Source organism: Vombatus ursinus, unplaced genomic scaffold (genome assembly GCF_900497805.2).
Source record: "Vombatus ursinus unplaced genomic scaffold, bare-nosed wombat genome assembly UNPS02009205.1, whole genome shotgun sequence".
Taxonomy (NCBI): Eukaryota; Metazoa; Chordata; class Mammalia; order Diprotodontia; family Vombatidae; genus Vombatus; species Vombatus ursinus.
The window spans coordinates 16,022,906-16,049,930 of record NW_020948983.1 but is presented as its reverse complement, the minus strand read 5'-3'; the positions used below and the strand labels follow the sequence as shown (position 1 = coordinate 16,049,930).

The following is a 27,025-nucleotide window of genomic DNA, read 5'->3' as shown; positions in this document are numbered from 1 at the left end:
TATCTATCTATCTATCTATCTATCTATCTATCTATCTATCTATCTATATCTATATATACATACATATAATTTTTTCCCTCCAACTACCCTAATACTGACAAAGGTCTCATGAGTTATAAATATCATCTTTCCATGCAGGAATGTAAACAGTTCAACCTTAATAAGTCTCTTATGATTCCTCTTTCCTGTTTACCTCTTCATGTTCCACTTGAGTCTTGTATTTGAAAGTCAAATTTTCTATTCAGCTCTGGTCTTTTCATCAAGAATGCTTGAAAGTCCTCTATTTCACTGAATGACCATTTTTCCCTCTGAATGATTATACTCAGTTTTGCTGGGTAGGTGATTCTTGGTTGTAATCCTATCTCCTTTGCCCTCCAGAATATATACTCCATGCCCTGCAGTCCCTTAATGTAGAAGCTGCTAAATCTTGTGTTATCCTGACTGTGTGTCCGCAATACTTGAATTATTTCTTTCTGGCTGCTTGTAATATTTTCTCCTTGACCTGGGAACTCTCGAATTTGGCTACAATATTCCTAGGAGTTTTCCTTTGGGGATCTCTTTCAGGAGGAGATCAGTGTATTCTTTCCATTTCTATTTTGCCCTCTGGTTCTAAAATATCAGAACAGTTTTCTTTGATAATTTCTTGAAAGATGATGTCTAGGCTCTTTTTTTGATCATGACTTTCAGGTAGTCCAATAATTTTTAAATTCTCTCTCCTGGATCTATTTTCCAGGTCAGTTGTTTTTCCAATAAGATATTTCACATTGTTTTCTAATTTTTCATTCTTTTGGATTTGTTTTACAATATCTTGATTTCTCATAAAGTCACTAGCTTCCAATTGCTCTATTCTAATTTTTAAAGAAGTATTTTCTTCACTAAGCTTTTGGACTTCCTTTTCCATTTGGCTAATGTTGCTTTTTAGGGCATTCTTCTCCTCATTGGTTTTTTGGACCTTTTTTGCCATTTGGATTAGGCTATTTTTGAAGGTGTTATTTTCTTCTGCAAGCTGTTGACTTGTTTTTCATGATTTTCTTGCATCACTCTCATTTCTCTTGCCAATTTTTCCTCTACTTTTCTTACTTGCTTCTCAAAATCCTTTTTGAGCTCTTCCAAGGCCTGGGATTGATTCATATTCTTCTTGGAGGCTTTGGATGTAGGAGCTTTGACTTTGTTGTCTTCTTCTGGTTGTATGTTTTGATCTTCTTTGTTACCAAAAAAAAGATTGTATGGTCTGACACTTCTTTCAAGGTTTGCTCTTGATCCCAGCCAATTACTTGAGTTATAAACTCTTTATTAAGGTAGAGGTCTGCTTCCTATATGGAGAATGTACTGTTCCAAGGCTTGGGGGTTTGTACAGCTGTTTTCAGAGATACTTCTAGGGACCTGTAAATTTTCAGTTCTTCCAAAGTGTTATGCTAAGGGGCGAGGTGTTTACTGCTTTCCTGGGCTGTGCTCTGGTCTATGAGTGACCATAAGCACTCTTTTCTGTCTTGGAACTGTGAGGAGAATTTCCTCTCCACTGCCACTACAAGCTTCACCACACCAGTGCTCCTCCTTGCCCCAGGACTGCCCCTCAGAACTATGACCCAGGTCCAAGCTTGGGCAAAGCAAGAGATTCCAGCCTCAGCACTGGCAAAGAGATCTCTGCAATCCCCCTCTGATCAGTGACCCAACTCCCCCTCAGTCTGTGGCTCGGAAGCTCAGGAAGCAGCCACTGCCTGGGGCCACGCCCGGGAACTGAGACTGAGACCTACTTTCTCTCTCACCACCGAAATAGACTTTTCCCACTGACCTTCTAAGTTGTCTTTGGTGTTCATGGGTTGAGAGGGCTGGAAACCACCAGAGCTGCTTGTGATTCAGTCCTCTGAGGCCTGCTCCAGGTTCACTATGGCCTGCGTGCCCACGCCAAACTGTGTTCCTCTCCCTGCCTGGCGTGATATACCTTTCTGATCAACCATCCAGGTTGTATTGGGCTGGAAATTTGTTTCAATCTGTCTTTTTGTGGGTTCTGCTGCTTTAGAATTTGTTTAGAGGCATTTTTTATAGGTATTTGGAGGGGTTTGGGGGAGAGCTCAAGCAAGTCACTGCTTTCATTCCGCTATCTTAGCTCTGCCCCCAGAGTCCATGTTAGATTTCTCCAACTCTGAGAAAGGAACATTAAGGTCTCCAATTATTCTTGTATTAATATCTTTCTTTTTACAATTCAGTAAATTTTTCCTCTTCAGTTTGAGCACATAAATTTAATATTGATATTGGTTTATTATCTATGGTTCCTTTTAGGATAATGTAATTTCCTTGTTTATCTCTTTATATTATGAAATTTTAGTTTTGCTTGGTCTGATGGTATGATTGCAACTCCTGCTTCTTGGATTCATCTGATTCATGGTAAATTTTCTTCCAGCCCTCATATTGATTCTATGTAGATCTTTGATTATTAAATGTGTTTATTTGTAAGTAACATTATAGGGTTTTAGTTTCTTATTCAATCTGTACATATTCAATCTGTTTTGTCCATTCACATTTAAAGTCATGAGAGTTAGATGTATATTTCTTGCCTTTTGTTTATTTAGTGTTTATTATTTTTATAAATTATGATTTTGGGGGTTCCTCTTCCCCTTTTAAGTCAGTGCTTTGCCCCTATTATTAATTTTGCTTAATTTATTTTAATGGAATAATATTTCTATAGACTTTTTTCCTACATCTTATCTCTTCTCTCCTTATCTAGTCCCTTTCCTAGTTGGAAGGCTTTCTTTAATTTATTTTGCTTATTTAGGTATCCATTCCTTTCCATTTTTCCATTCATTTTTCCATCTGCATAAGTGGCTAGTTCAAAATCCTCTTCCCTTCTTTAACCAATTATATATTAAAATAAACCTCTTGATGGTTCATCTGTTGCATTTTTTAACCCCATGGTTCAGTTTTTCTTTTTCTCTCTTAAAAAAATAACTTTATTTCATTAGTTTTGTGGGTTATTCTTTCTTTGGTAGTTGTATTTATTTACAATCCATGTAGTTCAGTTGTGTGAAGGTGCTTGCAAGTTGAATATTTTAACCACATCTTTTTGTTGTTGCAAGAATACCTCAAATGCCACTCCATCTCTTTTCTTTGTTGATTAGGCTCAGATTTTTCAGGGTATATCATTTTGAGTTACATCTTGAGTTCCTTGCTTTTTGGAATATGTTATTCCATTCCATTCTGCATTTTCTACTGGGCACAGACTAGTTTTGTGCTATTCAAATTTCTTTGAATGTCTTTCTCTTGCCGGCTTGCAGGGTTCATTGTTTGTCTGGAAATGTTACATTTAATCTCTTTCTGTCTTGGATATTAAAGTGTAAGGCTCTCTTGCTGAAGGTGAAAGAATCTATGGATTCTTTTGAGTGGTCCTTTGTATAGTCAGAGATTCTGGGCAGTTTTCTTGTATCATTTCCTACATTGTGGTGTCCAAATTTTTTAGTTTGTCATGTTCTCCTTGGAGACCAATGATCCTTAAATTGTCTCTGTGCATCCTGTCTTTAAGGTGAATACATTTTGCTTATATAGAGATCATGGATTCTTTTAACATTATTGCCATTTGCTTTTCTTCTTCTAGTTTCTCCTGTTAATTTGAATTACACATCTATTGTTCTCTCTTTCTCTTCTTTGATGAGAGTCTCCACTAAGGATTCAGGGTTTTCCTGCTTTTCTAATTCTTTCTGGTATGCTGATATTTGTTCTCTTCTAACTTGTTCCTTTCTGTTTCTCATTTTTCTTTTGAACTATTCTGGAACATTTTGTTGTTCCATATTCTCTCGGGATCCCACTGGGTTCTATGTTTTATCAGGTGCTTGTTCAATTTTCTTTATTCTCTTTTACACACATGTTTGTTTATGAATTAAATGGCAACATTCCTGGGGGAGTGGAAGAGGACTGGCCTAATAATATAGATACTTTACTCTTCCACTATAGCAACTCATGCCAGTCAATAATATTAGGGATGAAGAAAATGTTCTTCAGAGTTAAAAAAAATACTCATAAAACCTAGGTCACTTGGAGTTATTGTGATTAGAATATATAATTGCATTTGTACATTTCTAGCATCAAGAATTTCATCCTGCTTCTAGCAGAACTGTGATACAACCTTATTAATTCACTGAAGCTTGAATTAATGAGTTTTATGAAACTGTACTTTTACTGGGTACAATGAATGTCTTTAGAAGCATATTGCATGAGGCTGTTATGACATGTAATACACAGTGATATGGAGCTTAATACATATTTGTTGACTGACTAATTGATATTGGCTTTAGTATTTAGGTATAATGAGGCAATAATCCCCAAATCCTCTGTCCTGGTCAGACTATATCTAGTCTCTCTTCAGCTCAGGGTATCCTATTTTAAGGAGGACATTGATCAATTAGAACATCTCTAGAGTAGGTAACTGAGATGGTGAAGACCTTTAGTTTATACCATGTGAAGATCAATTGATTGAATTAGGGATGTTGAGCCCAGAGAAGAGAAGACTTTTGGGGTGTGTGGGTGGATGTAATAGCAGTTTTCCAAATACTTTAAGGGCTGTCATATGGAGGAGATCTTCAGCCTGTTTTGTTTAGTCCTGGAGAGTAGAATCAGGAACAAAGGACAGAAATTTCAAAGAGGGTTTGGATTGGATGGTAGGAAAATCTTTCTAACAATTAGAGCTTCCAGAAAAAGAGTGAGCTGGCTCCAGGGGTAGTGGGTTGGCCCTCACTGGAGGTCTTATTTAAGCAAAGGCTGATTTTAGCTGAGTTTTCACATATTGGTTGGATGAGCTAGTCTCTGAGGTTCTTTCTAATTCTGAGCTTCAGCAACACAATGACCCTTCAGGTCGGGGTTCTTGACCTTTTCTGTAATGTAGACTTCTTTGGAGTTTGGTGAAGCCTATTGACCTCTTCTCAGAATAATGTTTTTAAATGCATAAAAAATAAAGTATGTAGAAAACAAATTGTATTTGAATTCAGTTGTCAAAATATTTTTTCAAAATGTTCACAGAGAGAGCCAAGATGGTGGAGTCAAAGCAATGACCTGCTTGAGCTCTCCTCCAAACCCCTCCAAATACCTGTAAAAAATGGCTCTAAACAAATTCTAGAGTGGCAGAACCCACAAAAAGACAGAGTGAAACAAATTTCCAACCCAAGACAACCTGGAAGGTTGGCTGGAAAGGTCTCTTGCGCCAGGCTGGGAGAGGAGCGCAGCAGTTCAGCATGGGCCCCACCAGCAAAGACTGGGCCTCAGCAATCCTGGAGCAGGCCTCAGGGGACTGAATCATGGGCAACTGTGGCATTTTTGAGACTTCTCAACCCACTAATGCCAAAGACAACTTAGAAGGTCAGTAGGAAAGGTCTATTGACTACAGTGAGAGAGGAGCTCGGTACAGCCCAGGGGTGACAGCTGCTTCCGGAGCTCTTGGCCCACAGAAGGAGGGGGCATCAAGTGACTCATCAGAGGGGGATTGCAGGGAACTATTTGCTGGTGCTGAGGCAGGATTCTCTTGCTTTGCCTGTGCTTGGATCTGGGTTTCAGTTCTGGGTGGCGGTCCTGGGACAAGGAGGAGCGCTGGCATGGTGGAGCTTGTGGTGGTGGTAGAGAAGGAATCCTCCTCACAGTTCCAAGGCAGAAACTAATGCTTGTGGTCAATCATAGACCAGAGCCCGGGCTAGGAAAGGAGTAAACACCTCACCTTTGATCATACCGCCTTGGAGGAAGTGAAAATTTACAGGTCCCTAGAAGTATCTCTGAAAACAGTTGTGCAAATCCCCCAAAGCTTGGGACAGTACATTCTCCACACTGGAAGCAGAGCCCTTCCTTAGCAAAGAGTTTAAAAATCAAATAATTAACTGGGATCACAAACAGCACAAAAAAGTCAGACCATAGAATCTTACTTTGGTGACAAAGAAGATCAAAACATGCAACCAGAAGAAGACAACAAAGTCAAAGCTCCTACATCCAAAGCCTCCAAGAAGAATATGAATCAGTCCCAGGCCATGGAAGAGATCCAAAAGGGTTTTGAGAAGCAAGAGAAGTAGAGGAAAAACTAGGAAGAAAAATGAGAGTGATGCAGAAAATCATGAAAAACAAGTCAACAGTTTGCTAAAGGAGACTCAAAAAATACTGAAGAAAATAACACCTTAAAAAAATCGATTAACCCAAATGGCAAAAGAGGTCCAAAAAGCCAATGAGGAGAAGAATACCTTAAAAAGCAGAATTGACCAAATGGAAAAGGAAGTCCAAGAGCTTACTGAAGAAAATACCTCCTTAAAAATTAGAATGGAGCAAATGGAAGCTAGTGACTTTATGAGAAATCAGGCAATTGTAAAACAAAACAAAATATTCCAGGTTAAGAACCTTTTCTTTCTAATTCTACACTCTGTGACTCAGTGTTTGACACATAGTAGTACTTAATAAATGTGTGTTGATTGATTCTTAAGTTTGGATTTTAGAAATATGAATATTTTTATATTCATATAAAAAGACTATTTTAAATGGGTCCTACATGAGGATTGTGTTAGTGGAAATCTGGATATGAGATTCTTAATGTGAGACAATGATAAAAAGAAAGATAAAGGAGGGAAGCTACTTAGGGACAGAGAAACTTGGTTTCTGAATCGTCTTCCAGGTGCTACGATCCCAATTGGTAAAGGGAACTAGAAATTAACACATTAGCAGAGCAGAACCAAGTTAGCTAGGAAAGATCGTCCCAGGGAAGTAGCTTAGAGGACTTTGTTCACAGGAAAGAGAAAAAGTAGCTCTGGGGGATTTGTGTGGATACTGTTGTTTGAAATGTTAGGTTAGGTGAGGTGGAGGAATAATCCAACCTACATTTGAAAGTGAACCCCAGAGAAATTCCATGACTAGGAGAGCTGAGCTTGGAGTAGGAAGAGAAACAAGGACAGAGCTAGGATGAGGTCTTCTGCCAGTTACTATGATAAAACAAATTTAAACAGACATGTTAATGAAATTCAGTCTATGTGGAGGGAATGGCAATAATCTACATAAAATTTTTTGTCAGCAAATATACTTGCATTTTAGAAATATCTACTCCTGCAAAAGTGTATAAAAAAAGAAATTTATGTTTTTGTTTGAGAAAGTCATGGTGGTGTCTTTCCATATTGTTATAAACATAGTGAAGGTTAGTGTATGTTAATTTCTGATATGCCTCATGAAATACTTAATCATTTATATCACAAGCTAAGAGCCACCATGCAACAAACTAGTACCTACCCAGTGTAGAAGGAACGTAGGCACCTATTCTCTCTCATCCAGAAATCAAGCATCTCAAATGCTCTCTCTAGGGGGCTTTGCTGCTTCATGACATCATAAACAAGGTGGTTCCAGAGTTCAGCTTAGCTGACATTTTGGTTATAATGCCAATAAACAAGAAAGCCCCAAGGTATTAGCCATGATTTTTTTTCTTTTCTAATGCAAGCTAGAACTGCAGTAGGTTTACACAGCTTCAAATTTATTTTCCTACTAATTAAAATAAGCATTTTCAGCCAGATTAGGTAGTATTTCTGGGCTTGTCTTTGTATAGTGAGGGAAGCAATTTTGCTCAAAATCTTAAATTGGCTTTGTTCTTTTGTTAAAGACAGTGGGAGGGGGTGATTGGAACCAAGCAGAAAGAGTAAAAAAATATTGCATTAAGGTTTTTCTAGCAAAGAGCTATGTATTTATGTATGCAGAAGCATCTGATTAGCTAGTTGACACATTCATTTTAGCTAGAGGATGATTTTTGGAAAGATGCTGTTACATCTTAACACTCACCTAAATATATCAATATATACATGTAAATACATGTGGAGTTTCCAGGCACAATTAATTTGCATTCATTTACAAAGCAAATAAAGCAAAAAAAAAAAAGCAACAACAACCAAAACCATAAAAGCTTCTACAAGCATTTATAATGAAGAGATGAAGCTAGTACAATAAACTATTTTCTGACCCTGTTTTTCAAGAGTATATAAATAAGCTAGGTTGTCACTGGCTGATAGGTACAGCAGGGAATTTAAAGGAGAACCCAGTTTGGCTGAGGAAGAGAAGTCATTTTTGAACTGTTGATCAAACTAGTTGTCCTTGTTATAGGATGATTTTTCACTTTTCCTGGTGTTTAACCAAGGGCAGAAGTTTATGGATAAAAAATCCTGACACATTTTGCTTTCTTTCCTCCTCCCTTTCTGCTTCTCAGAGGTCAGGTATAGGACTGTTTCAAAGGAGGGACAAAAGAGGGCCTGATTTTTTGTTTGTTTTGCTTCACTATAGCATATTTTCAACTGTTTTTTCAAAGATCATAGGACTTAGAACTGAGTTCATGTTCTAAAGCAAGAGTCAGCAAACTCTTAAGGCCCAAGGGCCAAATCTATCTTGCGAACTGTTTTTGTACAGCCCATGAACCAAGAATTTTTTTGTTCACATTTTAAAATATAATAAAACTATTTAAAATATAAAAAAAGCATTCCTAAGCTTATTGTAGAAAAAGACATGTCAGGCCCGATTGATCCCTGTTCTAAGGAATTGTATGAACCCTACCAGTCCTATGAAAATTAAAGTAAAAGTTTGTGCTGTGTTTCTGTACCTTTGGAATCTCTCTGTTACATTCACATAAAGTCTAAAGAAATAGTCAGTATTTACAAATCGTGGTTATATTTACGTCCCATAGCTCCCCTTTTGCTTTTCTTTTGGTTTTTGGACTTCATGCAGTTTTGTGCAATGTTGGATCACGTGAGAAAAAAATTAATTTTTTCAAGCTGGATTATGTAGAGGAGAGAGTGAGAGGATTAGAAGCCATGCAACAGGAGGATTGGGTGAAGGAATGTTGAAGATGTTTATTGGAGTAGAGAGAAGACATGGGGGCTTGTGAAAGTTGTTTGTAAATGTTTGAAAGGGCTGTCATGATCTTCTCAGTCGCAAAGGGCACAAGTAAGAGCACCAATAGTGGAGACTGTAGGGAGGCAGGTTTTGCCTTGGATGTCAGGTGTAAAGAAGAACTTCTTAACAATCAGAGCTGTCCCCAAGTAGAATGGGCCACATTGAAAGAGAAGTCATAGGTTCTACTGATTAGAATGATTCCAGTGGACACTTGTTGGATGTGTTTTAGAAGATAATATTTTTCAGATATGTTTTGAATGAGATGTCCTTTGACATTGTCAGTTCTCTTTTAGGGGAAGTCCCTTTCAGCTCTGATATTCTATGATTTAGTTTTGAGATATAAATTCAGTAAGCTCTGGATTTTGCTGTTCATTTCACATTTTTGATTACCATCTACTTGTTTAAATAGTTCATGATTGAGTTGTTTCAATTTTGTGCAATATCTTTTTCTCGTTATTATTCTTTTTCCTTAGTTTTTACTAATTCTGATCTTAGCTGTAATAACTCTGTGGTCTCATTGTAGCTCGGGCAACTGATTCAGAGATAATTCTTCCATCAATATAACAAATCTTTTTATGTTTGTTAAAGAGGCAGCTTAGGGTAATGGCTAGAGAGATGGCCTCAGAATCAGGTTTACCTGTACTGAAGTCCATACTTGCTCTGTGAGACTGGCCAAGTTATTTAGCCTCTTAGGACTCTAGGTAACCCTCTAAGATTATAAATTGTAGAGAAGGCACCAACTTGCACTGATAGAAGAAATTTCCTTATTGGGAATTCCCTATAACAATGAAATCACAGGTTCAATCTCTTATCATTTATCTCTTATCTGGTGCTCACCATAACCCGTGCCTACCAATTATTTTCCTTAAGAAAGTCTGCATGATATGCAGGCATGACGTTTTTGTGTAGTCAGCAAGTCTTTATCCTCTCTTATTCCTTCTTCTAAATGATGCTTTCCCATATAGTTTTCTTTATTCTTACTTATTTCTACCTTTGCATTGAAGTCACCAAGTATCAGAATGTGTTAATTTAATTTAGAGGGTCTTAACAAGTTCTTCGTAGACTTTCTCTACTATTTTATCCCTAGCAACCAATTCTGGTGTATAAGCTGAAGTTATTTCCATCTATAACTTGTGTATGTTGCCCTTGTAGATTATGTGTGTGTGTGTGTGTGTGTGTGTGTGTGTTTGTGTGTGTGTATGTATTTGAGTCTGCCTAAATTTGGCTTGCAGGGAGGCATGAATAAATATCTCTAGAATTTCACTCATCCCTTTCCAAATGATTCTTTCCCTCCTGCCAGAAGGGGAGCAGGAGATTGTGCCACAATGCTGGCTCACTCTGCCTTCCTCAGAGTGGGGATATTGGACTAGAATTGTATCCATTTGTCCCTCAAATTATTGTTAGTCTAGGGGAAATAATTTTTAGCTTCAAGATGCTTTTCCTGGTTGCTAACCCATAACAGCAAAGGAGTATTCCAAGCTATATCCAAAGGCTTGATTGCCTTCCCACTAAGGGCTAGTTACATAAAGAATAGTGAATACATCCATTTATCCAAGCAGATAGCAAACAGAAATCATAACAGTTTAGAACATACCAGACAATATACCATGAATGAGCTCTCTTCCTGAGAGTGAGATCTTTCAGCTCAACCAAGAGGGTCCCAAGAGAAAATTGTCCTGTTTCTAGTGTGGCAAGCTGGAAATAGGGATATGTTACAGGCACAGACTTCTCTACATGTTGGGTCTTCCCAGAGTCTTTCTCACCCTTTAAAGGCCTTTCCCTGGGTAGAATCTGGAGCCATGTCTGTCCTCTCTCAAAACTAGAAGCCAGAGAAAGAATCTCTCCTCTTCTAATTTCTTGCCAACTGTACCCCTCACACAGGCACAAAGTTATGAATAATCATTCTCTTCACTAATAAGAAAAATCTTATGCCAATGCCTGGGCTTGAGCCCCAGGGTTATACCTCAGTATTGTGATGACTAAAAATTTCGTGAAATAATGCTCCTTGTTGCCTTTGGGTGTATGATAAAACCTACTCTGCCAACTCTTTTCTTTGCCTCTCCAAGGAGCCATCCTTCCATTCAGCTGTAATTTCCCTATTCTGATTTCATTTATAGGAAAAATGTCAATTGATATGCTTCAGCTCCTTAAGCAATGTGTCTACTTGTTGGTCATTGAACACAGATCTCACAGAGTAGCAAGCATCAAATTAAAGTTTATAGACAATCTAAAAACTGATTCTTAGGCCCCTATCCCCTTTACTATCACTTTGCCACTGTCACTGCAGAAATGAAAGGGGATGGCATTGTATTGAGGACTATTTTAAATTTATTTTTTATGGGTTTCTGTGGCTAAAACATCTATCACCATGTAAAATGATGGCCCTTTTTAGGGTGGTCCTCAGAAAATGACCTTGATCTGTTGCCAGGATCATACCCAGATGGAAAATGGAAAATAGAAATGATATCAACACCAATTATAATATTTTATACAGAAGTTTAATAATTGGAAATTGATTGTCATGACACGAAGACCAAAAGAGTCCAGCAAACACCTTAGTCAGCAAACATTTGACTTCATTTCTAGAAGGAGAAAGATGGCTGCCCAAGACAACACAAGATTAAAATATATACTTCTTTGTAAAATCTTACAAAGAAAGATGGACAGTTGTGTAGAGCAGAGAGAAGCAAGCAGTGGAGGATAAAACTGGTTTAAAGAAAGCTTTTTAAGACATCCAACTGAGATACCCTAAGGAAATTTCAGGATGGAGATGCAACAAAGAGAACAAGCAGGAAAAAATAGATTAGATTTATAAGAATTACTATGACAAACTTTTTTCACATCAAGGATAGTGGACCACCACACTTGGTCCTTAACAGCACAGTCCTAAATGTGCTTGTAGGAGAGGTAGGAAGGCACTAAGGAATACAAAGGTAGGGAAAGATTGGACTAAGTATAGGAAGGTGATCTGTGCAAGAGGCAATGGATTACTCTTTCACAAAGGACCAAAAGATGGAGAGAATCAAATTTCCTATTGTACTTACCATTTATTGAATATGAAAAAACATTTGATTCAGGAGAGTAAAATGTCACCTTACAGGCTCTTTTCCAACAAAATATCTCCAAATTTCAACAAAATCTCCAAAAAATATTTTCCAATCAAAGTACACCAAACTTATTCAATATTCCTTGAACTCAATAGCAACAGCAACCATCCTGTTCAATGACCTCCATACACATCAGTCAATATGCAATAGAGGGAGATACATACTTGCCAAAGATATTCCCCACTATGATGGAGGATATTCAGTTCAGAGTCCCCGTTGAATTGATTTGGAATTGGTTACGTGGGAACAGTGAGGTCCTCCAGATGCTCATGTTTGTGGTTGATGTGGTGCTGATTGCATCAAACCTCTGGAAGAGTTCTGTAACCAAAAGAGTTTGTTCTAACCAACCACACAGCAAAGACCAAGTGTCCAATAATGTCTCTTGCACATATTATAGCATGCATCTAGATGGCTACCCTATAGAACGTGTACAACAGTGTCTATATCTGGGATAGACAGTACAGATGGACAGCAAATTGGGCCCACAGTTGAACTCAGGAGGAAGAGTGGACAGGATTTTCTTTTATGAAGTTGCAGAGCTCATTTAGGACACTAGGTGGCGCCATAGTGCAGCGTGCTGGCCTTGAAGATGGGAAGATTCATCTTCTACAATTCAAATCTGGCTTCAGATACTTAGTAGCTGTGTGACCCTGGGCAAGTCACGTAACCATTTTTGCCTCAGTTTTGTCATCTTCGAATGAGCTGAAGAGGGAAATGGCAAACCACTCCAATATCTTTGCCAAGAAAACCCCAAAAAGGGTCATGAAGAGTTGGACACAACTGAAATGATCCAAACTTCTCCTGATAGCAAAGACCCATCTTTTAATATACTGAATTCTACTTTTGTTGCTCTATTGCATGAAGACTTGCAATACAACATTTTCCAAAGAAGTGAAAGTAAGCATCACCTAGAATGTAACAGAGAAGAGTATGGTAGGTAGGATCAGACTGCAACATACAACTAAGGAGGAATTTTAAAAACTAGGCATGAAATATGTCATCAAAGAATTGTATGATAAGATGATATGGGTTGGTCATGTGGTGAAGGAGACAGTTGGCAAGTGGACAGCCCAAGTGCTCCATTGATACCCTTACAATGTCAAGAGAAAGTAAGGAAAGACTCCAACATATTGGGTCAATATACGTCAATAAACATTTGTTAAGCATCTACTATGTGCCAGGAGCTATGCTAAGTTCTGGGAATACAAATATGAAAAAAAGTCCCTGTCCTCAAGAAACTTGCAAGACTTGAAATGGAAAGGTTAGGGGGAAAGATGCCCAACATGGGGACTGGCAGATAAATCAAAGAAGTCCCAGAGTAGTGCAGCAAGGTGAGAAATAAGAAGATGTCTGAGCGAAGCTCCGTACTTACAGGGAGGTTTTGGAGTTCAAGGCTCCACCCTTTAATCAGAGGGGCAGAGGGTGATGATTAGGTTGAGTACTAAGGTTCATGGGATAATGCAGGATCATGAAGAGGATCCCCTGTGGCAAACCACACAGGAAGGGCAGGGATCTAGTTTATTAGAGGAAACTTCCAAATCAAAGAGATCACAGATTACTTTAAGCAATCCCCGAACTAAGTTCTAAGCCCTATAATCTATGGCCTATGAACATTTTCAGCTCAGAGTTATATAATTATAGCAACTTGTACACTGTGAAGAACTCTACCAATTTTGTTAATTGATGGAAATTTCTAAGGTTCTAATTGGAATATGATTTCTCAGTACTAATTGATTTGTAGTTATACTGTTATAGTAGAAAGAGTCCTAGATTTGGAGTTAGGGACTGGATTCTAATACCAGCTTGCCACTTAATAGCTGTGTGACCTGGGAAAGTCACTTACTGTCTTTGGATCTCATCTTTTTCTCATCTATAAGATAAAAGGGTTAGACCAGATGACAATTAAAGTCCCACTCATTGCTGAATCTGTGATTCTATAACCCTAATATATGGCAAATACAGATTCATGATAAAATGTTATAATCAGCAACAATTTATGGAATGCCTTCATACAGGTCACTGTTTTAGGCACAAAGATTATAAAGAAGTGTAACACTTAGCCCCTTTTTCAGGAGTTTATAATCTGTTTGGGGAGACTGGAAAGATAAATAATAATATAAATGACTCCAATTGGAATTTTCCAATTGGAAAGACATTTTCTTGAAATTTGAAGCAGTGCAGGGTCATAACCATGTTGGAACATTTGAGATTATTGCCCCATTTGTAGCTGCCTGGATCCTAGCTTGATGGTCCTCTTCGATACAGATGCCTGGGTGTTCCTCCACCATTGCACTACCTTCCCTAGTAGTTGCTTACATTGTTCTGTGCTCTCTATTTATTTCTTAGATTCCATTAGCACAGAATTTCTACATATGTCCCAGATTCTACATCATGTTCTTTCAGGAAACGCAATTCTTACCTACATCCTGTCTTCTTCATGTTATATTGATTTCATCAGGTAAAGATGAAGTGCAGATGGTCCCTCGTTCCCTAAAAGGGGATGGTACCCAACATTTTACAAGGGGATCATTGACCCAGAGACTTTAGGTAGATGGATAAGCTTTGAGCCGGAAAGACATTACTCATTTCACCTGACTTGGCTGTGGTGATTACACCAACTTTTAGCTTGAACAAATGGATGACTGTGGGCTCAAGCAGAATCGATGCATTGGCTTTTGTCAAACACAAATTCAGACTAAAATAGAATAAATTAGTTCCTCTTAGTCAGTTATTGCACGGAGTGAGTGAGCTGGGGAAACAGAGGGGTAAGGTGTATATTGAATGTGAACTAGCTTCTGCTTACAGATTAAGAAGCAAATGAAAAAACCATAGAGTCAACAGACAGAGAATTTAATATGTTACTATGGTTTAGCTTAAAAGGAAACCTATGAGCAACCCAAGTTCTTGCTCTGGATTGTTCCCAGAATGGTTATAACTTTTATTTGCACAGACTGTTCTGAAGGCAGGTTTTGAAATTTTAGGTAGATAAAACATGAATAGCTGAAATCTATGCTATCCTTAACTCTGCAGTTTCCCATGTGGTTCCAGAATGGCTCCATGTAATGACAGTATTATTTGAGGCTAATAATGTAATTAATTTTTCACCACTGCATTTGGCCAGTATTGACAGTGTGCTAAACTGTCATCTGACATCATTCCATGGAGAGTCTCCAGAAAAGGAATACTATAATCATGTCTGACAAATTCTCTGACAAGGAGAATGGGAATCTCTGGGAAGAGAACTTAATTACTGAGGATGAAGATAACATACTTAATGTTTGCAAAAACACTACCATACAATGAACTAAACTAGAATCATAGAATCATAAAAATTTTAAGCTGGACCCAGAGACCACCAGTATTGATGTTAGTGTCTAACTTTATTTTTTTCTAGTAGTAGCTATTTATAAAATCATTTGAAGAATGAGGTGTGAGCCAAAGTAATATTAATATTCCTTGTGAATCAACAGTGAAAACAATAAATTCATAGATGCTCACCCAAAGAAAATAGTCTTTTGCTAGTGAGGAAAAAACATAGTATTTATGATTTTTCTGGGATTTTTTTCATTGACATATGGTGCTTCTAACCCAGTGACAAATTAATTGAGTAGGTTTAAAAAAAGATGGACTCTGCTTAATGAAGAAGGACAGGATATGCATTACAAGGCAGCTGGTTATGCCAGTGCTGGCTTATGGAGACAATATACATTGGACAGCTAATGAGTCTCTGTTGCATAAGATAGATTCTCTTTATAATAGAATTGCACGCTTTGTCTCTAAATGGGGTTATTATACACACCATTGCACAATGTTTGAAGAGCTTGGTTGGCCCTTGTAGAGGGTTAGGAGAGAAATAAATTGGAAAACAATTGTACATAAGACCTTCAATCCATCAACTACTCCATATTTATCCAAATTACTAACCTACTCTCCTCAAATACAAATCTGTGTCACACTCAGGGCCAGCATGTTAATGCTGACCAGCCTTTGCTAGGGCTTTTTATTAGGAAGATGTTCTTCTTTAAGAATGTACTTGAACTGATACAAGGAGAAATTTGATAAAGGACTCTCTACTTGCAGAATTCTCTTTTCCACTTTTCTTCATGCATTTCATTGTCTCAGACCACAAATTATTATTTGGTTTCCTGTCCATCATCTTTCTTGGAACATCTAACTCCCTGAGAGAGTTGTGGGCTTGAAATTAGTACAGATGGTACCTTTGGAGTCAGATCCTGTGGGTGGTTGTACCAAAAGAGGAATTATTAATGACTTGATATCAACTTGGAAAGAGGTCTCTAGTGGAATACCCCAGGGATATGTGCTTTGCCCTGTGCTGTTTAATAGTTTTATCAATGACTTGAATAGAAGCATAGATGGCAGACATCAAATTTGCAGATAACATAAAGCAGGGATAGATAGCCAATACATTGTATGATAATATAAAGGTTCAAATAGATCTTAAAAGGCTAGAACACTGGGAAAAACCTAACAATGAAATGTGAGGAAACAAATGTAAAATTTTACACTTGGATTCCAAGAATCAGATACACAAGGACAAGAAGGGGCAGCATGTCTAGGCAACAATTCTTCTGAAGAAGATCTGGGGACTTTAGGAAACTATAGGATTAATATAGCAGTCAAGAAAGCTAGTGTAATCTTATACTAAATTAAAAGAGGTAGAGAGTACAGCACTGGAGGTGTCTGTGTGTGTGTACGTGTATGCGTGGTGGGTGGCTATATTTCCATTGTCCTCTTCCTGGTTAGACCACAGCTGGAACATTCTGCACATTTCTGAGCACCACAGCTTAGGGAGGTCATTGATAAGCTGGAGTGAAAGACCTTGTGTTCACATGAAATTTGAATAAAGAGACTGGGAGTGTTTAACCTAGAGAAAAAAAGACGTATAAGGTGGGAATAAGCATTGAACAATTAGGTAGTACAGTAGATAGAGTGCTGGGTCTGGAGTCAGGAAGCCTTATCTTGAATATAAATCTGGCCTCAGACACTTATTAGTCGTGTGACCCTGGGCAAGTCACTTAACCCAGTTTGCCTCAGTTTCTGCATCTGTAAAATGAGCTGGAGAAAGAAATAGGCAAACCACTCCAGTATCTTTGCTAAGAAAACCCCAAATGGGGACATGACGAGTCAGAAATGACGGAAAGCAACAGAACAATAACAACATGTATTATGTACTAAGCACTGGGCTAAGTGTTTTACAATATTATCTCATGGGGTCCTCACAACAGCCCTGTGAAGTAGATGCTGTTATTATCATCCCCATTTTAGAGCTGAGGAAACTGAGGCAAAGAGAGGTTAAGTGATGCGAGGCAGTTAGTATATGAGGCTAGATTTGAACATGGGTTGCCCTGGCTTTCTAAGCCCAGAGCTCTTTTCACTTTGCCACCTAGCTGGAGGGATTGTGAGAGTTGTCTTCAAATATCTGAAGGACTGTTGTGTTCAAGAAAGACAAGAATTGTTCCGCTTCCCTCTAGAGGATGGAAGTAAGGGAAGAGTAGAGGTTTCAGAGAGGTTAATTTAAATGTGACGTAAGGAAATACTTTCTAACAAGGAGAGCTATCTCAAAGTGGAATGGGCTAATTTAGAAAAAGTGGATTCTCTCTCATTGGAGGTCTTCAATCAAAAGCTTGATTACTGCCTCTCAGGTCCAGTGCAGAAAGGGATTCTGGGTCAAGTAGAGATCAGACCAGATGGCCTCCAAGGACCCTTCCAGTTCTGAGAGTCTAGATTGAGTTTTTCTGTTTGAAGGGTCCAGGTAGTTCTACTATTTGTTTTTTTAATGTTCCTTCTCTTTTCCTTTTCCTTACTTGTTCTCTCTTATCAGTTTTAATCTACTTTATGATTTTTAGAAGAAGGAAATCCTAGAATAGAACTTGGGAACAAATTAGGAGAAACTTCCTACTTCTGCGTGTGAAAATTGTTCTACCTTTTAGGAAACATTTGGAGGGCCCACTCCACTGTGAGATTGAGATGTTATTTATGTTCAGTGTAGGGTAATTTGAAAGGTGAATATAGTTCATTTGCCTTGAGCAGTCACAGCTGTCAGTTCTTAATTCAATGAGGGCAGCTAGGAACTCTCATACCACCTTCCTACTTTGCCTGAGTTTTTGTATCTATCCTTGCAAATCCAAAGATCCTTCTCCTTGGCAGAGAAATAGAAGGCAAAACAGAGTTGAATAGCCTCCTCTTAATTGTCCCTTATCATTGTTCCATCTGCTAGAGCAGCAGTTTTATTCTTTTCTTTGATCGTCCCAACATGGTTTAGAAGTCAAGACTAGTCAACAAGATTTTCTTTAGCACTGACTACGTACCAGGCACTGGGAATACAAATACAAGCAGAAAGACAGTCTCTTCCTTCAAAGAATTTACATCCTGATGGGGAAGACAGTACATAAAAGGAACATGGATGGAGGAGGAGAGATGAAGGTACCGGGAATTGTAGAGAAATCACTAGAGGAGAGTTAGGATTTCATCCTGGAGAAAAATGAAGAAGACATAGCTGGCTGGGTGTCCCCATTAAAATGGAGGCTTTTAGCCTCTTCTGTTTACTTGTGCATTCCTTGTGAACTTCTAATCATTTGAGGCTTTAGTGTTCCTCATCCTCTTACAGAATCATGCCTCTCTTTTGTATTTATCTTCTATTACCTGCCTTTGCTTCCATCCTCTGTAGATCCTCCTAACAATATTAGTTGGTCTGAATTCCCTGTGCTTTTATATTGATATATTTAAAAAAAAAACTCCCTCCCCTTTTTGTTTTTGCTTACTGTAATTGTTTTAATTTGTTCCTTCACTTTTTTGTTCTTGAGAACTTCCCATCCTTCCCTTGGCTCATTTCCTCTCCAGAATTTAGGCCCTGGCATGCTACTTAATACTTCTCCAAACTCCTTTAAATATATTCTCAAGATCCACGGTACATAGTAGATGATCCTCAACTTTCCTCTCTTCTGTCATGAATTTGAAGATGGAGAAGTTGCTTCTCAAAGTTATCATTGTTGTTCCTTTAGCAACCAGTTTTTTCTTACAGGTGAGAATCAAGTCTAGAATAGCAGAATTCCTTGTCAAACCCTCCACCTTTTGAAGAATGAAATTATCCTTATGGCCAGCCAAGAATTTAATAGCTGCTCTGTTTTTGGCAGAGAATCTCAACAATGTCCAGATAAGCTGATCTTTTTCTGCCCCTTTTTCTGACCTTTGCCCTCATTTTTTGTTTTTCTTTACCTCCTCCTTTTTGAATTTCATTCACCCCCTATGTAGAGCACTCTTTTTCTTCTAGTTCTGACCTCTCTCCTGAGCTCTAAACCTTCATCTTTAGCTGTCTACAGGACCTCTCTTCTTGGACGGCCCATTAGCACCTCAAACTTGACAGGCTCCAGAACAAACTCTCTTCCTTGAAAAGGGAATACTCTTTCATTTTTGTGCCTTTCTTAAGGCTTTTTTTCTAGGCTTGTAATCTCCTCTTTCCTCTTCCCACTCTTCATCTAGTGAAGTTTAAACTTTCCTTTAAAGACTAACTCAAAATTCAACTCCTCCACAAAGCCTTTCAGATCCCCATGGTTGCCATCAACTCACCCCCTCAAAGCACATGGAGTACTTTGTTTTGAAATTCCCCAATCCATCTTCATGTAATAATATATATTATAATAATCTGTTTTTGTCATCTCCCCTCTAGCTTTGGTGATGGTAACAATAGCAGACATTTATATAACACTTTGAAATTTGCAAAATGCTTTATATTCATTTTCTCATTTGAGCCTCACAACAATCTTGGGAGGTAGATTGCTGTTCAGTCATTTTGTTGTTGTTATTGTTGTTTTTTTCAGTTGTGTCTGACTCTTTGTAACCCCATTTGGGGTTTTCTTAGCAAAGATACTGGAATAGTTTGCCATTTCCTTCTCCAGGGTCCCCATTTTACAGCTGAGGAAACTAAGGCAAACAGAGGTCTTGACTTGCCCAGGGTCACACAGTAAATAAAGTGTCTGAGGCCATATTTGAACTCAGGTCTTCCTGGCTCCAGGCCTGGCACTCTATCCACCATGCCACCTAGCTGCCCTGTGGGAAGTAGGTACACGAAGTCTTATTTTCCCAGTTTTACAGATGAGGAAACTGAGGCTCAAAGTGATTTGTCCAAGATCACAAAGCTAGTAATGTATCTAAGATAGGATTCAGACCCAGGTTTTTCCTCAATGAGTCTACCACTATCTGTACTAAACTACCAAAGCTAAGCCTTATTTACAGGGACTATGTTTTATTTAAACATTGTCTCTCCCTTACCACTTTACACCATTTTCTGCACACAGTAAGCATAGGGTATATGTTTATTGAGTGTTAATGAATGTTCACTTGGCTTCCCTATCATAGGGCCATTGATGGGAAGAAGTTAGTATAATCAGTTCAAGATTATATTTGAACAAACAAGATTAGTCTCTTCCCTCTACTGTGAGATCCTTTAATTTCAATTCCAACTACTTCATATGCCAGAGGAAGTGAGACAGATGACAGGTACAAAAACAGTTAACTGGCTTTCTCTCCCATTCCTTACCTGTTTAAGTGGAATCTTCAAGCTATGTCGGGAAGATCTTTTTTTTCTCTGCCAGGTAAGCTTTAAGTGGTTATGTAAAATAAACTCACCTCTTGGTATTATTCTTATTGTTTGCTACTGACACTTACTGTGAAGAACCTTTTGGAAGGTGAAAGAGAGTGTGTTGTTATAGTACAGGAAAATGCCTAGCTCATAATTCTACTGTTGTTATTCTCCTCTTTGGTATAGCCTGTTTTTTTTTCCACACCATTGCAGGGACTATTTGTGAAATGTGACTACTTTTTAATATATATTCATCCAGAAGGTTCTTGGGTGGCATGTATCTGGAATGGATTTATTCTGTGAAACTGATTTTAAGTAATGTACACACTTCCTGGTAAATGGAGCTGTAGTGCTTATAATAAAGTTTCCATAATGTGTCAGGGGAAGATAGAAACTACAACAAATGATAACAATTGCCAGTTAATGAATTTCCCTTTAGCTACATTTTTATTGACTGTTTTATGTTCTCTGGCAAACCGGGTTAGCTGATGACAGTACTTGGAATACTTGCTTCTTGGTAAAAATTAGCTTCTCATTTGACTGGATGTCTCTTTTAATGAGAATCTTTTTTACCTATCATGTTTTTTTTTTTTTAATCGTAGTTACCTCAAGGAAATAAATACAGAAACTGATGAGTGGAAACACTCATCTTTATCAGTATTTGTCCAATTCTGCGATGGTACCTAATGTTTGGAAAGCTGTGGAAGTGAATTTTTGTCTTTTACATAATGCCTTCAATTTAAATATCTGAAAGTAGATTTCGTACAATTAGGTCTCAGAGCACCCATCATCATTGTATTTTGGAAATTGAAGCAGCCCAGCAAGTTAGTAGGGGTTAATGAAGGAAGTCGAGAGTTTCCCAGACTGAGTATCCTCATCATTGCTTGGCCACCACCAGCATGACTTTGACCTTAGATGTGAGTGTGAAGAAGACTCAGAACTCGGGACAAGCATCACTGAATTTTGTCCCTTCTGAAAAAAAAACCCAAAAACCCTGGTCTTGGAATCAAGAGACCTGAGTATAAATCCCAGCACAGATGCTCATTAGCTAATAAACGACCATGGGCAAGTCATTCAGTTTCTCTAGGGTTTGGTTTAAGCATTCAGAAAAAGGGGAGGTGACCTAGATAATGCCTAACATCTCTTGTAGCATGAAATTCTATGATTCTCTAATATCTCCTGCAGGAAAAGGAGAAGCTGTATGTGGAACTGAAGCACATCTTGGCACGCCAGCCTGGGCCTGAAGCGGCTGAGCAGCTCCAGCTATACAGGCACACACTGAGAGAGAAAACCAAACAGCTGAAAGTGAGTTGAAGGCCCTGACTACTTACTATCAAAAGGGAGGCCTTTCAGGAGCACGGAAGACATAGCCTTGCTTCTCGATAAGAGGCTGTCATTCTGAACATCATTTTATGCTTAGGGTAATGTTTTTCTTCTATGAAAATCAGGGGAGAGGCAGACCTGGCTGCTCCCCTCCTCAGCTCTTGGATACTCAGGCTGAGTTTTCAAGGGTCCCTATTCCTAGAAAGAGCCAGTGGGGCAAAAAATGAGAGAACCAGGCTTGGAACATGGAATTCTAAGAAACTTTACATGGATGATCTAGAAATATAGGGGTATTTCACTGGGGGGAGGAGAAGATGTTTTGGTTCACTTGCTAAACAAAATCAGACAGCCTTCCCAAATCAGGATGGGAAAATGTCTTAGATTGCCATTCTAGTAGGAACAGTTTTCAAGGGTTCTGGCTTCTATCATTCCTTTCCGTCACTTGAAAATATGCAAAAAGCACAAGTTCCCCAGGTTATACCCTTCCATTAATATGATCAATAGGTAAGGAAAAAAAAACTAAGCTTAAATTAAGCAAGAATTGGGTCTCACCCAAAGTCTCGTTACCCTGGAGCTCTTTTCTTAATACAAGAATTGTACAGTTTTTGCAATGTCAGTCTACATTTACAATTCATTTTTCTGTTTGCAGTCTTGCCCCTCCCCCCCACTACCATTTGGATTTTCCTATTATATTTTGAACATTATCTTACTAAATACTTAGCTATTGCTGCTAACAGTAGGAAAGACTCATGAGAAACATCTGTAATATGCTATGAACACCATCAAAATAATGGCATATATTAAATATAAGTCCATAACAAATATTTGTTGATTTCCTGCCATATTCAAGGTCCTGCACTAGACACTACAGGGAACATGAAGAGAAGTTAGATGTAGTGGCCCTTGCCATCAGACAGTTTACAGTCTAGTATCATAGTCCTTATTTATGAGTTCAACAGCCTTCTCTGCGTGGGGAAAACAGATGTCATTTTATAAGTATTCTTTGAAGAATATGATTTTATAACTTTTTGTTCTTAAAAAAACTGGCAGACGAAACATATGTCTAATTACAACATTAATTTACGACACACTGTTGTAAATACTTATTGCTATCATTTATCTCTAGAGGTTGCAAGTTCCCTCTCACTAGAAGTATTCCAAGGGTGGGAGGAAAGGCCTGGCTATGTTAGAGAGGGGATTATGGGTCAGTTATAGGTTGGGCTAGATGGCATTTGAAATTCTTATTCTCACAGTATTCTGAGTCACAATTAGAATTATGCGTGTGTTCATTTCTTGGTCATTTTTTCCAACATTTGAGTCTTTCAAACAAGTTAACAGATATTACCATTTTCTTTTTACAATGAAGTTACACCAGGTTAAGTGAACATTGCTGTAGACTGAAGATTGCTTTTAGATACTCATACATCAGCCCTGCATTGTGCTGAGTGGCTCATAGAATCTTCAGGACTGTTTTTAACCCTTCAGCTCAGAATGTCCAGATCCTTGATATATAAGAAAGTATAGTTGATGGCGCACAGAAGAAGTTCGGAGGTCAATGTTAATGAGCATTCAATACAGGCCCCATTGCCTGTATTCTCTTCCCCAATCCTTTATTTATGGGTTGAAAACAGGATCTACGTTTCTTAGAGTTCATCTGTTGTGGCAGATTTTCCCTTAACTGGAAATCATATTCTTCTGTTGGCATCACCATAGTCATAATCATTTCCATTGCAATTAAGGGGAAAGGGTTCAGAAGCAGATGAACACTTAAGAGGCTAAGATCCTCTTTTCATGCAAATCTTGGAAATAAAGAATAAGGAAATGGAAATACAGAATAAATCACAGCCCCCGTAAATAGAATGGAAGGCAATCTCTGCTTCTCTTGGATACTGGGGGCAGATTTTAACACTGAAATCTTATATGAAATGCATAGCCCACTGTCTCAGGGAAGCAAATACCCTGTTTGGCCTGTCGGTGACTATAGAAACATCTATTTTCCACATTTAACTGAAGCAGATAATCACATTTCATGTCGCTGTTTCTTACAATGTGAGTGAGTCTTTTAAGTACATGCTGTACCTTTTGCATCTTCAGAGGTGAGTTTCCCTGTGCCTGGTAAAATGAGAATTTGTGAATGGCTTCAGAGAATTCAAGGAAGGGACACACAACAGTAAGAACCGTAATCCATTGCAGACTTGCAAAATGAATACCCACAGTGTTAGCGTTGTAATGATTAAAGGGATTAGGAGGATGATTCTGGAATCATTTTTCACCCAAAAGCTTTGGAGTCAAATTCCTTGGTGATTTTTTCATGATTGTCTCAAAAAAAAAAAGCTTTTAGAGCAAATTTAAATTTTAAAAAAATTCCTCCTCCTTTTTGGGTATTTTGGCATATGTTCTTAGAATATGTTTTAGAACAGTGGCATCAAACTCAGATAGAAATGGAGGCCACTAAACCATCCATAAATATCCCTGCAGGCACATAATAATTTAGAAAAATCATGCATTAATATTATCTCTATTTTATTGTATTTTGATTTATTTTGTTAAATATTTCCCAATTACATTTTAATCTGATTTAGGCCCACTCAGGAGTGTTGCAGGCTGCATGGGCCTTGTGTTTGGCGTGTCTGCTTAGAACATAAGAGCCTCTATTTTAAGAAACCATATTTTATTTAAGCCTAGTAAATGTTATTTCACATTAGTCATGATAAGTTAGAGAATGACACTTCGTTTTCAGGTGTGTCACTCTCTTTTTATCCTTCAACCCTTAGTAAGGTCTTTGGTCCATTTATTGACTCGTAATTGTGTATTCATTTATCACGTGCTTGGGCTGTGGTCCATTTAGACTTCCTTTCTGGGCTACTGATTATTGCTGTAAGCCTCTAGCTCTATCAGGGAAAGGATGCCATCTAACTGTACGTTATGTTACTGCCACTTTCTTTGGGATGTTAGGTTTTGTCTTCAGAATTGAATATGTATGAATCACAGAGCCAGGAGTACAAGTATGAAATTGAGAGACTTGCCAATGAACTCCTTAATGTGAAGAAGAAATACCTCGCTCAGAAACGCAAGGAACAAAATCGAAAGTAAGAGTTGTGATGTTGTTTCTATTTTCACGTCCTGTACTGTTTGCTCATCTGAAAACATGGTACAAACATCCAGAGAACTGCAAAATGTTACCATGGGGCAGAGAACCTCTGTGGCTAACATGAGACACAGAGAGCAGATTGTCGACAGTTCCAAGGCTGCACCTCAAACTTCATTTTAAAACTAGGTGAAGTGTTCAGATTTTAGTCTGGGGCTCTGATCCACTAATGTCTGCCACTAATTGGTAAACATCTAGATAGACTGAAGAATATATGATGAGATATTTTAATCTGCTTTGGGAGTTTATGGATAACTTCTTGCTGTGTGATTCAAAGTCAGATTGCTTTGCTCAGGCTCTTTCACATTTAAAACTTCAAGTATTTCTAGTGACCAGATCAGCAAAACAGGGATTAATTAAGGACCTTAGTTAACCTGTAGGCTATGATAACTCAGCTTTTATGTTTAGAATCAATGTCAATTGTTGACCCCTAACGACCTGCCTTAAGTTTTAGGATCAAAGTGTTCATCAAACACCATGTATCTGGACATCTATCTCTGACAATCCTCTAGAAAATAACTTTGTTATTTGTTATGGAGAATCCACGTTCTTGTTTCCTTTCAAAAATGCAGTTTTGAGTTTCCTTATGTTTCAATAACTTGGTATTATTTTGTTATTATCATTAGCCTGGTCTTGGGGTTAGTGAAGTTAAGGTTAGCAGATTTCACTCTTGATTGGTGAACTTAGAATGCCATTCAGACTCTATAGCATTGTCAAAACAATACAGTTATTTCCATGGGCAAAGTGTTCTGCAAACCTTTTTAAAGCACCATATAAAGTGCTAGCTGTTATTATTATGCTTGTGCTGATTGCTTGGTGGTTTTTGAGTTTGGATATTTCAGTTGTAAGAAGATTTGAATGAGCTAGCAAATGATCCAAATGTTTTTGAGGCATTTGCCTGTGTTCTCATTAAAGTGCAGCCTAATTGATCTATGCAACCCTCCCTGAAAAATCACTTTTTAAAAATTTGGATATCTTTCTCTCAGTAGGACAGAACATTACTATAATGTAGGTGATACCTGTTAAATACTTTCTTCAACTAAATGTAATTGCGCAGAGATCACTGTTTGGATGGTAATGCTGTATCTAGCATAAGAGGCAGCTTTGTGCAATGGAAAGATTGCCAGATCCAGAGTCAGAGGACTTTCCTCTGTTATGCCTTTGCCACATCCTAACTCTCTGATAAAGGCCAACTCCCTTCATTTCTCTGGGCCTTAGTTTTCATCTCTAAAATGAGGGAATGGGCTTAGATAGTCTCTAAAGTCCCTTTCAATTCTAAATCAACAATCCTATTAACTTTTTTCAAAGTGAAGAATTTGGTTGGTGGTTTTATTTACTCAATGCCCAACAGCTAGCTTGCCTGGATTTTTTTTATAGACCCAAATCTATTACTTTTAAAGATGAATTAATTTACTTCCCTCAGATGAGCCATTCAACCTGAGGGATGGCCTTCCTTCTCCCTCATACTTGCGAGGGTGTGAGACCTAGTCCATTCTTATTTGAGATTTCTCAGTCATTACCAGAGGCTCGGAGTGTGGTGACCTGCCACTCTAATTGTCTTAGTCTTCCATGATGGTCTTCCACTAGAATTCTTTGCCTTCCTGTCATCATCAACTACCTATGATTTTGTTAGTCTTTTGTTGAGTGATTCCACTTGCTTTGAGGTTTATACTTCGGAAAAACAAGACATGAGAATGGTGAGTTTACAGAGAGAAATAAAAGATTTGAAGAAAACTATGATGAGGCAAGATTTAAGATGTTAGAAAGTGTTTAGACTAGAGAAAAAAAAGGACTAAAGAGAATCAAAATTGCTCATTCAAATATGTTATAAAGGGGTTTCCTTATTAATATTAGTCAGCTATGATGAAGCCCAAGGGTGTTATGCTAACATTTCTTCTTTTGGGGAAATTTAAGTTAGCTGGAGGTGGGGGGAAGGTGGAAAGGAGGGTGACATATATTTAGTGGTAATCA

At 38.1% G+C, this 27,025-nt stretch overlaps 1 protein-coding gene across 1 annotated transcript in view; it reads left to right on the top strand.

Annotated features, from left to right (window-relative positions):
• Positions 1–27,025, top strand: part of CFAP58 (cilia and flagella associated protein 58) — a 118,026-nt gene that overhangs the window by 89,218 nt on the left and 1,783 nt on the right. The window contains exons 16-17 of the mRNA XM_027852091.1: positions 21,769–21,888; positions 24,862–24,995. Coding sequence (XP_027707892.1) covers positions 21,769–21,888; positions 24,862–24,995 — 254 coding nt within the window. The remainder of the gene's footprint in view (positions 1–21,768; positions 21,889–24,861; positions 24,996–27,025) is intronic.